This window comes from Gasterosteus aculeatus, chromosome 10 (genome assembly GCF_964276395.1).
Source record: "Gasterosteus aculeatus chromosome 10, fGasAcu3.hap1.1, whole genome shotgun sequence".
Taxonomy (NCBI): Eukaryota; Metazoa; Chordata; class Actinopteri; order Perciformes; family Gasterosteidae; genus Gasterosteus; species Gasterosteus aculeatus.
The window spans coordinates 6,343,038-6,357,127 of record NC_135697.1 but is presented as its reverse complement, the minus strand read 5'-3'; the positions used below and the strand labels follow the sequence as shown (position 1 = coordinate 6,357,127).

General features: G+C 44.0%; 1 protein-coding gene across 13 annotated transcripts in view; it reads left to right on the top strand.

Moving 5' to 3' along the window:
- Positions 1-14,090, top strand: part of rbms3 (RNA binding motif, single stranded interacting protein) — a 177,282-nt gene that overhangs the window by 147,393 nt on the left and 15,799 nt on the right. For all 13 annotated transcript variants that reach the window (XM_078081366.1, XM_078081367.1, XM_078081361.1 and 10 more), the window contains exons 8-10: positions 2,772-2,815; positions 5,923-6,019; positions 9,871-9,921. In XM_078081366.1, the coding sequence (XP_077937492.1) occupies positions 2,772-2,815; positions 5,923-6,019; positions 9,871-9,921 (192 nt within the window). The remainder of the gene's footprint in view (positions 1-2,771; positions 2,816-5,922; positions 6,020-9,870; positions 9,922-14,090) is intronic.

Here is a 14,090-nt window from a genome sequence, read left to right as displayed (position 1 = left end):
TTGACTTACTTATTAGTCACTGCATTTTTCTACACCGCACGCAGACACACACACGTAAACACCATGGGCGTTCATTCTTTCTCTCTCTCTTTCTATCTTTTCACATTCCCGCTGTCCTTTTCCAACACATTCTCTTACACACAAAAGGTTTCAAAGTCACACTTCTCAAGCGCCTACTCCAGGGGGATGAATGAAGATGAAAAAAACATCCGGCTTTCCATTCAGTGTGGAAGCCTATGCTATGACATATGCTTGTGTGTGTGTGTGTGTGTGTGTGTGAGAGATGAGGGCTCAGCGTGATACCTGCTTCCCTCAGCCAACCTTTGTTAGGGCGTGTGTGTGTTAAACAAATGGAATGCTAACACGCAAACACGTGTTTTGCAGCTCTATTAATATGGTAAAATTCATTTGCATTTGAATTGAAAATGCATTAGACAAGACAAAATGAATCTTGTATACTCAAGAGCACAGATGAAAATATATGAATGCAAAATTATTATTCACTAGTTAAGAGCTTGAATTAATGTTTGACTTCAAGAAGTCCTGCCTTTTGTTACATACATTACAATACATAAACATTATAATATTTTGTAGCTTTTGAAATGTTTTACTTTGACTGTAAATTACCTTAAGATTTATCCAATAAACAATGCACACTTAGAGTAACCTAAACTGACATTATATAAAGAGTACATGTGTATGAATTAGAAAATAGAATTAGAAAAGCTTGATCCTCGCAAAAAAGGAAAATTGTCGGTGTGATAGTTCTTTGTAACGTGTTATGAATAATTGTCACAAAGCATTGTGAATATGAATGATTCAAAAGAGCCGATTACACATTTTCATAATGTTTCACAGACGTGAGCATAGACGGTGTCAGATCATCATATATACTGCACGAGGTGAGAAAGTACGTATCTTTAGCTCGTTCTCTTAACGAGGGACCAGCTTTGTTTGCTGGATCTGTACAGTCTCAAGTTGGGGGAGTTTCCGCCTTTAAATCAAGCTGCGAAAACCCAAACATTCATGAACCGTCTCTGTCTTCTCCTGTCTACTTGCTGAGGCAGAGCAAGAGGCTCAGTGCATCAGTCACCGGCCTTGCAGCTCTCTCTGCTGTGGCATCCATCACAACAGCAGCACTTAAGGGAGCGGCGGCCATGCCTGCCACCGCTATGTGAACACATGCAAACCTGCAGCCTTGATGTCACATTTAGTTTAAAGCCGGTATATAAATACGAAGGCTTTTGCACACTCACAGACAGGGACGTTTGAACGCTGAAGGTGAAAAGCCACAAAGTAGTGGATTTTTAAATACAGCGCCGCTGTTCCTTTATCCGGCCTTTTCTGGCTTGACATAGAATTCCTCTGAAAGGCTTTTTTTAAACTATGCGCACACACACACACACATCCCCGTTCGTCCGGTATAGATTATCTGCTATTGCTCACTGTCGTAGGTCTGGGCCCAGGCTCCCTGATCGCCCCCGCACCCCCCCCCCACCCTCGCTCCTCTGAGTTGCTCTTCCCTTAATTTAACAGTATAGCTCAGTGTAGGAAGCCCCTCTGGAGGAACAAGGGCAAAAGAAAAGAAGAGGAGGGTAGATTAAGAGATGAGGGATGAAGACGGAAGGTAAAGAGAGAAAGGAGGAGAACACAAGATGATGGAGGAAGAAAAGAGAGTGTGGGGGGGGGCAAAGTGAGAGAAAGGAAGGGCAACCAAAACGAGAGTGTGTGTACGCGATGTGCGTGCGCGTGTGTGTGTGCGCGCCGTTGAAATCTGCCATCCTCAGCAGCCTACCGGTAAAAGAAATCGGATTAACTCTCCTCCGGGAGAGAACCTTCAAGAATGCAGATGACGGATTGCGGCGCACTGGTCTCTCTCCTGGACTCTAAGAGGGCCGCACACACTCACACTCACACACACACACACTCACACACACACACACACACACACATACCTTCTGCAGACAAAGAACTCCGTTTCCTGCTCACTCCTTTTCTTTCCAAAGGGCACTTCTTCATTTCCCCTCATTCATAAATACATGATCGTACGTGATTGAAATAGAAAGAGGCGTCCTCAATGCCAATTCACTTCGTCCTATTGATGGCGCTTCGCTCCACATTGGCTTTGCTACTTGTCAGTTTTTCCAATTTGAAAATGAGATGAATGTGATTAGATTTATTTTGAACGAAGAGAATTGGGATATAAATCAGATTATACCCAAAGTACAATAAAGGTGCGTCAAATTATGTGGGTGACATTGATGCTGGAACATATCGACAGATTTTCTGGAAACGTATTGAACATAACTGGAATCAAATAACACCAGGATGAATGCGGTCTAGTGTACATGCACCTGTCCAATACCATTTAGACCAACACATTGAGGCTTCCTGATAAAGGACTGCCTACTTAAATGTGGTGACTAAAAAAAGGATTTCTGGCTCCTCGTTTGAGTTTGTCCTGCACAACTGTCTGACTTTAAGGAATAGCAGATAATTTGGGAAATACTCTTATTTGTTTTGTTGCATACAAGATAAGTCCACAAATACAAAAAACTAAATGTAAAAAGATATAAATCTTCTCATTCAACTCTGAGAAGAACAGAAAATTCTAATAATAATAAAAATAATTCTTGAGATACTCTCATATTGGTTAGAAGTAAAATACAGACAAAAAAAGGCTTTTTTTGTGTCAGGTTCGTATCACTCATTAGTATTTATTATACAACTCTCTGATTAATCCTGCATGTCATTGTTTTTCTCTCTTTCAGACTGGCATGGCGTTAACATATGATCCGGCTGCAATGCAGAACGGGTAAGAGTTCGACAGTCATTCCATCCTTGGCACCTTCTAATAAACCGTTGGCTCATAGGGCCCCAGTCAATACAACTGCCGTACATGAAGATGAATGTAGAGGCTGCACTTTGTTACTGTTTGATTAGGAAAATGTATATGGACTTCAAATATTTGGTTTCCATCGGTTGTGTCGGGTGAGAAATGGCAAAGCGTACCTGAGTGACTTTGTTTGTCTCTTTGTGTGTGTGTGTGTGTGTGCACGCGTTCCTGTGTCTTTGTGCCATGACTTAATGCTGCTGTGGATAAATGACTCGGCAACCTGTTTTATTTTCCCCCTCTGCGCTGCGGCCGGAAGGAGGGCGTTGAGGCTCCCCTCTATCTCCCCTCTCTGGCCTCATTCACAGAAAGCTCCTTATCCCCCGCTTCCTAAACCACTTATCCTCTGGTGACTTGGAGTCAATCTCAACCACACAAAAAAAAAAAAACTGGATGAATAGCATCACTCATTACACACAGCCTGCCATAGTAAAAGCCTCCTTCTGCTGGAAATCCGCCAAATTATTATCCCACAGATATTTGTGTTAGGCAACAGACCTGCTGGGTTAGGAATGATTCACTCGTAATATATTCCACCAGAAGTTAAGCCTAATGAACATGTTCCAGAAAAAAGTGAAATAGGGTGAATTAAGTAGCCAAGAATGTTAAAGAAGTCAGTTTTATTCAAAGGCTAATGCAATGTGGAAACAGAAATAATAAAATGAATCAGATAGCAAGTATTTTAGAAGTGTATAGTCAATTTAATTTATGTATTAATGCAAAGTAGAAAATAAAAATGCAACGGAAAATGAAAAACAGAAATGGCACTTTACATTTGACAGACTGCTTCCTGGATACATTGGATTATCCCTCCATCCATTTTTGGCCGTTTATTCAGGGCCAGGTCGTGTCGGCGAGGTAGTCTCGCCTGCAGCGTATTGCAGCTCCTCCAGGGGTATTCTGAGGTGTTTCCCAGCCAGACGAGATATATAGAGTGTGTATTCTTCTAGTGTGTAGGCCTCCTGATCAGTTCCACCAACCACACCAACTGGCTCCCTTTGATTGAAGAGGAGCAGCTGCTCCCTCTGGATGTGTGAGCTCCCTCCCTCGTCTCTAAGAAGGAGCCCCCTTTGGAGGAAAGACATTTTTGGCTGCTTGTATCCGCTAATGGATTCTTTTGGTGACTACCCAAAGCTCATAGGTGAGGGTTGGAGCGTAGATCGATCGGTAAAATGAAAAGCTTTTGCCTTCAGCTGAGCCCCTTCTCCCCTAATACGGCCCGGTGCAGCTCCTGCATTACCGATGACACTGCATCCACCCACCTGCCCGGAGATCCTCCAACACCTTCCCTTTGGCGACACAAAACACTCCCAACCCGGGCACAGCAATCGACAGGTTTCAGGGAAAGAACCATTGTCTGTGGTTCCCAGGTGCTGACTCTCACCTGGGACTTCTCTCTAGTTTTACAAAGCCAAAAGAAACAGCGCAGAGAAGAACAGCTGTGGCGGCTGACAATGCACCTGACCCCGATGAACGTCCCTGTGGGTAGAAGGCCTGCACTCCAAATTAGTTTTAGTGAATTTACAATACAATTGAGATGCAAATTGCATATACATGCAAATTAGCCATATATATATATATATATATATATTTATATTTATATATATATATAAAGCACAGGAGGAATTGCCGATATTAAAACAAAATACAGATTAATGACGCAGAGGCATGAAGGGGATCTCAGAGTCCATTTTCATCCCTTGGTGGCTTCGGTATTACTTATTTGTTGTTTTGAGTCTCACAGCCTCGCTACTGTATGTTTTAAAGAGAAATGTGCAACTGCAAAATCAATTATTTATGTGCCTCCGCGACAGTGACCGCCACGACTGGCGATAATATGTTTTTGTGTTGTCTGTCCGTTCACACATACGTACATCCGGTCCGTTCTTGTGAGCGTGTTTTGAGGATATTTCTTACACTTGGTTCAAACATCCACGGGTATATATGGTGGTCCACGGGTGGCTTTGGGCGTGGCTTGGTTGCACTTTGAGTGTTCATTTAAAATAACAATTGCGTTTCTGAAGATATTTAGCAGGAATGATATCACAACTCGAGGGCATTCATTCATTGAAAGAAAAAAGTCTTCAATTAAAAGAGTTTAATTGGCAGATGGCTCATGCAAACACATACCGGTTGAAAGGGTCTGCCCTTTACCAGTTTCCAATAACTGCTTTTCAGATGGTTCCGTGTAACGAATATCAGCTGGGTCGTTATGTAGCATCAAGCTGATAAAAGGATGTTAGGTATGTTTTTTGAGCTTGTGTCACACATGAGCTTGTGCGGGCATTTGGATTAAGAAACAATGTAATGCATAACATAAAGAGCATATGAAGCATCTTGAAATATAATGGATCTTCAAACCCAACGGTCGGTAATATGATCTTCTGCTCAGGTGACTGAGCCTCCCGGTGGATCACAGCTGCCATTCGGTTGCAATACACCCACAGCAATAAGATAAAGTAGCAGAGCCAACCACCCCGCTTCTCTGCGGTTTGTCGAAATGCGCCTACAAGAATGCTTCTTAAAGCCGGCTAGGCAGCACGGTGCAGTGTAACCTTAACAGAAGTCCACGTTGGGGGGAAATTGAAATAGCACTACCTACTTTATACGTTGACAAAGCTCAATGTCATGTGATAAAAAACACTTTTCAATTGGGAACGCAATGAGACACTTCATGAAACTTTTATGTGGCGTTCAAAATGCAATATAAAGCCATGTGTTTGCCCCGAACAAGCTCCAAGATAAATCAACAGTGTGTGTGTGTGTGTGTGTGTTAGTGGTGTTGTGTGTGCACTCTAGTTTGCAAGTGTATATTTCTTCTATAGACAGAAACTAAAGACTAAAGAAAGTCAAGACGAATAGTTCTTAGATAATACCCCGTTGTACTGTTTGCATCGAGGTAGCAAAAAGTCATGCTTACATTCTGGTCTATGTATCTTTTATGAATCTGACTAATTGTACTGTGAACTGTGTCCTTTCCTCCTTCCCTTCCGTTCCTCTTTACCTCCTCCCTCTCTCTCCCTTCTCAGGTTCTACTCCTCGCCTTACAGCATCGCCACCAACCGCATGATTGCACAGACCTCCATCACGCCCTTCATCGCTGCTTCGCCCGTTTCCACATATCAGGTGGGCCATAATGCACTGCATTATGGGTAGATTGTTGACCGCGTATGTGTAATAGGGAGGTTGTTTTGTGTAAGAGGATGGAAGGGAGGAGGCGGGCTGCAAAACAGCGTGAGGTTCTCTCATCGTGTCTCCGCCACTCCAGCTGTGCTCGATGACATCTGTTTCGTAGGCGGCAAACACAACAGGCATCAGAAGACGAGCGTTAAAAAAGAAGGGTGGAAATAAATAACTAGAATTACACAACATGAATTAAAATATGAAAAACAACACTTTCCTCCCTCCCAGTTGCTCGACCTCTTCTGTGCTCCCTCGGCTGCCAATGCAAGAAAGTTGTAGTTTTTCTTTCTTTTTTTACTAACTTGGATTCAGCCGCCGCCTCTTCCGAAGAGAATTTTCCACGACTTTTCTCACGGCTGTGATCTGTGGAGTAATGAAAGAGAACAGAAAGGGAACGTGAAAATTGGCCGGCGCGAGACGTCAAGTGCGCTAACCGCACTTTCCGTCCCCGTCGAAGCATCAAGCGGCGCTGCCACCGCGCCCTCTCGCTCAGGCACTATCGCTTAACGTCGCCTGCGCTCGGTATGCAGAGGCCGACAGACGAGGAGAGTGAACGCGAGGGAGGAGGTGAGGGATAGACGGGGAGACCAGCAGGGACAGATGGAGAGAGAGAGAGCGGTAAGGAGGGGAGGGCGGATGGCACGGGTGGTAACACTGGCGGTGGGGGGAGGGGGTGTGCAGGGCCGGGGGGTTGCTGAAGGTTGCTGTGCCCGTCTTTGAGGCGCGCTTGATTAAAACTCTGGTCCAGTACCTGCAGGGGGTGGGTGAGGAGGAGTAGGAGGGGAAGTGGGCCAGGGCGCGTCACTAATCCGCTCTCGGAAGGCTTCCCAAATTGATTTATCAAAAACAATGGCCAGGCTTTTGAGGAATATTAATCCTCGCGGTTTCAATGTGGGGCCGCGCCGCCACCTCTTCCTGTACTGCTGCCCTTCAGCCAGTCACGGCAGGAAGGTGAGTCCTTCATCTTCTGTTGGAGAACAAAGAGACAGAGGAGAACCAAAACGAGAAGGCAGCCGCGCACACACGAGACACAAAAGGAAATCGCACCCTTTCATGATGGGAACTACTGCCTTTGTAATGAAAATCTCAAGCTGCATAGAAATGACAGTATCTGCCATTCCTCCTTTCATGTTTATGTCGAGTGGATATCTCTCACAGCTGCTAGTTTGGTGGCATTGATTTATCGTATCTGCAAATGAACCGGGCAAACAGCCGTGTTCTGGTGTTCTTTCAAGCCTCCTGTGGGCTCGGCTTTGTTTCCTGGGAAAAAAAAAAAGAAAACAGCTTTGATGATCCACATGACGGGAGCCAGCCGAGGCCAGATCTCTACCAAGATCTCAGCTGGTGCCGCCAGCCAGCCGTGGCCTGGTCTACATCACTGGCTCTGCGGACTGACTAAATATGTGGCTGGCTGGCTCGCTACCTAGATGACTGGTTGGATCGGGTCGGTGGCCAACTGGCTGAATGACTGACTGGCTGTTTGTTCTTGGACTTAACGGCTGACAGGCTGTTTTAAAGGGTAAAACAAGCTGTGGAGTTCAGCCTGAGGTAGGGGGGCTTCTCGGGGTCATGCGCATTATAATAACCAATCACAGTGGGCCTGCTGTAGGTAGAGAACAACTGCTCCGACTTAATGTACAAGCAAAGAGCCTTTTTTTATAGCAATTTCCATTCAAATGTTTTTCCATTTATTATTGGCTGATATATTTTTAATCCCGTGATAGTCCCACATTGTGAACAGTAAATGTTCCATTCATTATGATGCATTTACGCAGTTTTACTAAACTTACTAAAGTTTAAGACTAAACTAGCTCTGTGTATCGGGCCAAGGAACATATCTTTTACCGCAATCGTGAATTATCGTGATTCGTTTAAAAGCTGGATGAATTATAACTTCCTAACATCAACAACAAAACAAAATCTTTTATTTCCTAATACTATGGAATTTACATTTTTATCCAAATATATGCTATAAACAACTATACCAAAATAATTATAAAAAATCTTTTGGGTGATTTAAACTGTACGGTTTTTAATATTGTTATTGTCTTTTTTGGCCTGGTGGTAAAAAAAATCATACTTGAATAAAATGACTATTTGCACGTCGGCCAAAAATGGCTCAAAAATATACTGATGTTTTTTTGTCTGCTGATCCGTTGCGTGACTCAAAGCCAGGATACAATCAAAACCGTTACCCCCCCACATTCAATACTGTAAAGACGGCTCTCTGCCTGTGGCTGTGTGGTTGATTCAATATTGTTGTTTATTGGACCATCATTTCCATCCGGCTGCGCTCTCTCAGGCATGAGCCAAAGTAGCAAACACTGCACCGCTTCTCTGTCAAGTGTTGCAGCAAAAGTCAAACAAAATTGAACTTTCAACCCAAATACGCCGACCTCCACAACGAACCAAATCAAATCAAATCCTGCCATTGTGTGGAGGCAGACGTTCTGACTGCCAACCATTTACAATCGAGAAGTTGTATAACTATTCTGATTCCGTATATCGGGTTATCAGTGATTGTAGTAAACTATTCAATCGGTAACCGCCGACTGTGATTAGGCCATCTGTCAGCTTGACTTTTAAAGCATGTCAGATGGTGAAATGAATGTCTGGTAAATTGACCCACTAGATGTTTGTTGAGTCAGTGGAATAATCAGTGCAATGTTCAGAGCGGACAGTCACCTGACGTCTTCCACACGTCTAAGCCCCGCCCCTAGCTGCCAGTAGCCCCCATAATAACCCAAACTGGGGGGTTTTGATTGACCAACCAAAGATTTCCCCACATTTCTCAACATTGATCCGGGACAGCCCAAAGTCATAAAGGGGCCTTGGGGGAGGACAGAGTCAATTGAATAAATCACATGATGGTCATGCGTCATCTCACATGAAGATAATGTGATTAAAGATCAGCTTTCTCTGCGTATATCTGCTGTCCCATTCTGCTGGGGAGAACAAATACTGCCATGTATAAACAAACAGACTTGGCTTCATGTTGTAGAATATCCAGCTTTGTTTAGGTGTTCGTCCAAATCACGCGTTTGGGTTGGCACAGAGGATTGATTGCTCTTATAGCAGATTATCCCGTGTTTGTCTTTGTTTAATCTAATCATTTTACCAGGATCAGTGGCCAGCCTGTGTGTTTGTCCGCTACAAGCTGTCTAATTCCTCTCTCCAGCACATATAAAAGCTCTGTTTGTTCCTCCATTCACTCCAGTCCCTTGATCATTGTCTCTGTCACTGTTTCACCATCTCTTTCATTTTCCCATCCACGTTTGTGAATATGCATGTTTTATTTTTGTTCCTCTGGTAATAGCCCTGCATACCTCTGAAAACAGAGAAAAGCTCTGTCCACGCATTTCTTTTTTCTGTTAACTGTAAGCATGACTTCTAAAATGGGTCCTCTATAGAAGTCCTTCCTGCAACGTTTCACAATGTTTGACCCCTCCTGCAAAAGCACTGTGTGCAGCATTAAGGATATTATTGTAATAGAGAGGGAACCTAATTTGTGTGCTCCGTGCACCAGTCGTACTGTTGGCAATTATGAGAAGGCAGGAGGAAGATCTGCTGCCTCCAGACTTTCAAATTATTTTTTGTAATTCTTTGGCACGACTTAATCTGTGTAAAGTTCAGCCATTTTCGTGCATTAAAACTAATGCCATCGCTTTAAAACTTTGAGACCAGAGAATATTTTAACAAATTGTGAATGTTTGAACAGTGTTTATTGCTTTATGTGGGATACAGCTTGGATCTGAGAAGTTATATCATTTCACACTTTCTGTGTTCCTCCTCAGGTCCAGAGTACGTCATGGATGCCTCATCAACAATATGTTATGCAACCTACAGTAAGTACTTCACCGTTCACCCCTTTGGGGCCCACCTGTACCTCCGCTTCTCCCGCTGAATCCTTTGGCCAGAGTTGTTGAAAGGCTTTAGGAGGAACTTGTTAAAAGAAGTATATTTCACGTCTGTGCTAAAAGTTGTTTACAACTAGGCCGATTTTATATTCAGAGCCATACAAGTGACCAGAAAATAGATTCTGTACGGGAAAACCACATTCTTCCCCTGCTAAAATGCATACGTGTACATACCATGAGCGTATCACGTGAAAACTTCTTCTTGTAGTTAAATGATCGCACCACTTTGTCCAAGTGCTGTAAAGGTATATTATGCCATTCTGATAACCACATGTTTCCATCTGTCCTGTACAAACACAGTGGGTTTTCATTTTTGAGGTCAGGAGTTTATTGGTGTTGGACATGCCAGGAAGCAACTCAGTACAATTTACCAGACACAATACAGACGCCTGTAGACTGTTGCTCGGGGTTACGGCCCCAGACAGCAGAGAGGAAAAATGATCATTTCGATTTTGTTTCTGGGAGTCCATAATATAGTTTTGATTCCGCGGCCTGTCTGCAAATAATGTCCACACTAATGAGTTATTTTGTATTTTCTTCAGTGTTGAAACCATCTTTGAATACTAGTGAAATTAGATTAGACTTTTTAAGTTACAAGTCAGACGAGAATGTTTTTAAAGAGTTTTTAAACGGCCTTAGACTTCAGATCCATGTTTCCTGAAACCTACCAGCAGCGTTGTTTGGAATACATCCCAGATTTTCTTTCCTAATATTGTAGCAACTAACAGTGGTTTGGTAAATTGTTTTAAGGTTGGGCTTTAACTGATCCTAGCTTCAGGAGTGTTCCTGTTAAGTCGCTTAGAGCTTGTTAATCCTTCTGCCAGAGGCTTTAACATTTGCTTGAGGCATTTTGTGGCCCCCGAAGCACTGAACCAGACAATGGCACACGTATCTGACTCCTTAAAATCGTCTCACTGTTCTACGGACACAAATTAGCTACATGGATGTCTTACTCTGACTGCGCTACACCACAATACAGAGAGTCATTCCTACAGTGGAGTAAAGCACATGGTAAAAGGGTGCTATAGTACGATACGGTGCATTTAAGTACAGTAATTCTTAATAATAATAATAAGCAAGCACCTATTCACTATAAGCTTTCTACTTTCACTGAAAAAAATATGTTTCAAGCCACCAGAAAGTGTCAACAACATAATAAAATATGGAAACACTGGCCCCTCCAGCCGATGGCTCAGCACTCACTCCCTCACTGCAGGAGTGCTCGACCAGCGGGGCTCCCAGCTGTGGCCATTTTGCACTCAGTCCTGCCCATCTCACTTCAGCTCCCGCTGTGGGGCAGCGGACATGTAATCTGGTGGCAGCAGGCCACCAGCCAGGCCCCCACACACATGCACACAACACACACACACACACACACACACAGCTGCCCTTTAAGCCACTCAGTTTGCCTGTCCTGCGAGTATCTTAACTCACTTTCTCTTCCCTTTGCTGTCAGGACTTAAAGTTAGCTCCCCAACAAGACATTATTACCAAGTGAATGATAGCTTAACTTCATGATTTCATAGATGCATATCAAATATCAAATATATCTCTGCGTTTGAGCATCAGGACAACACCAATTAATTTGGATATTTACATGTTTGTTCCATTCTGTTATTCTTCTGGTAGCTGCAGTTTGTTGTGTTATGGTTGATAGAATGTGCACAGCCTCATTGTCTGTGTCCCCGTAACTGCTCATGATTCATATGTGTGTGCACTGCGTGTGCTGTTTCCTACCATATGTGTGGTCCATACTGGTTGTTCCCAACCAGACCGTAAAGCTGCCTGACAGCACTCCCCTCTCGGAGCCATTGGCAGTGCATTGTTCTTTGGTGTACATCTCATTATGCCGTCATGCCAGAAGTAGCCATGTGGCCGGATCCGTCCCCATTGTGATCCAGTTCTGTCACCAAACGGCTGCTAGTCGCTAACCCCAGCTGTCACTGCCGTCGCTGGATCAGAGCTTCCAATCTGGCTCCCTTTATGACGCACGCTCACGCCCGCCACCAGTTACATGCACTTACACACCCACACACACACACACACACACATCCAAAGCCGGCTACCAGCTCGGTGACTAACATCAAATTACCCAAACGTGCTAGCTTCAAGAGCTCACGGGTCTATTCAAAGCATTAAAAACCAATTGATTGTGCCGCCATTTGGCCGGTGCCACTACGTGTTGCGTGTTAAACCAATGAAGCGTTGTGCAAAGGCTCTACTGGTGTCCAGGCAATATGGAGGCAGTGGAGCACAGAGGGGGAAAGGGTCACAGCCAGCTAGTTAGCTATCAGTATAGAATAGACGCGCGTGTGCATCGTAGAACCCATGCCAGTCAAACTGAAATGTCAAATTAGCAACACACTTGCTGTCTAAGCAAGTGTGTTGCTAACTGCGCCAGTTAAAGTGTTACTGAAGATACTATACATCAGTGGTCGCTACTAGCAACCGTATGTTTTTCAAACTGTGTCCGAAACCACTCCACCCATCACTTGTTCCCTTCTACAGACATCTTCATGCCATTCAGTTTGGTCCACGAGTACTTCGAGTAGTTCATGTATGCTCTGTTGAAAAACAAGGTCAAACAGCATTATGGTGAATAACAGATGATATATTGACTGGCAGCAAATCAATAAATGTATTTTTTTCGGATTGCAATGAGAACAGAACACAGAACATCTCGTACCACTTCACTAAAGGTGTTTATCTAGATTACGTCTGACAAGTACATTCATACCAAACTGAACTTCATCACCGAAAAGAGGAGGCGGCACTTTGGTAGATAGAACTAGAGTAAAGAGGGAACCGTGTTTGTAATGTGTTTGTAATCTCCAAATAATGGGCAGAAAGTGCTGAGCATGGAAGTGTTTGGTAAAATGAGGTTTCAACTTTTCCCCCGCTGTTCATCACTTTTCTTCCCTTTCTTTTCTTCCCTCTTGTTGTCGCTCAGATCTGCTCTGCTCCGTTTGGCCGTTTAGGCGTGGGATGTCTGAACAGCATGACCGCTTTCCTTTTTACGCACATGCAACTTTTACCCCGATGCACTGCTGCTCTAAACACACATCATGTTTGAGTGCAGGAACGTATTCCTAATGGGAAATCTCAGGGTGGATATTTGAATTCCTCTCTGTTGCACCCCGGCCAGTTCTGCCTGGCTTCGTCTTCCAATAAGCCACTTTCCGGGCCTCTCGGCATTGAACCATACAGTAAGCATCTGCCCTCACCGGATGGGGGTGAGTCGGTGCACCATGTGATACCCATCTCCCCGCTTGACACGTGAAACGTTCCGCGGATTCAGAGGGGAACATTATGTCGGTCTTATGGATTCGACTGGCGAGGCGGAATTTGAGACGGGGCCGCGGTCGTCCTTGAGCTGCTCACGCTGCTCTTCCTCTCCTCTCCCTTTTCATCCCTCTCTCCTGCACTCATTCCCTCGCTACTTCTTTCTATACATCTCCCGCTCATTGCTTCCTGTTTTTGTCTCCTTCTATCCCTCTAGCCAGCTGCTCTCTCCTCAACCTCCTCTGTCTTTCTCTTCTCTAATGCCCTTTCAAAGTACAACTGCAAAAATATTGTCTGTCTAGGGTCAAAGTTGCATCCATAAAAAAAGAGATAAAATGAGATATTGTTGCAATGCCACAGGGCATTAGGTATTACCTTGAAAAAAGACAAAAGCTGATTTGCTTTGGTGGACAAGCTTCACTAGCTCACTGTTCTAAAAAAAATGGATTTCAAATCCTTTTTTGCTTTTGTAAATAGGCTAAATATTCTAGAGAGAGCCTCGGGTTTGAAATGATCCATTTGTCTACAAAAGGCAGCCAGACAACCGTTGATCCGAGCGTGCAGAGGAATGGACCTCCCGTGGAGACATGACAAATACTGTTACATGCTTCATCTAGCATCTTTATCCTCTCTTGTACGCATGCACCCCCCCCACCCCCCACACTCGCACACAGACAGACCGCTCTAATCCATCCAAATATACTCTTCAATTAGTGTATCCTTATGATAATGACCTCATTACTATCAGCCTTTTCATAGTTGTTATCAGTACTAATAGGGTCCGTAGTAATTTGTGCATAACAAAGCGATAGCAT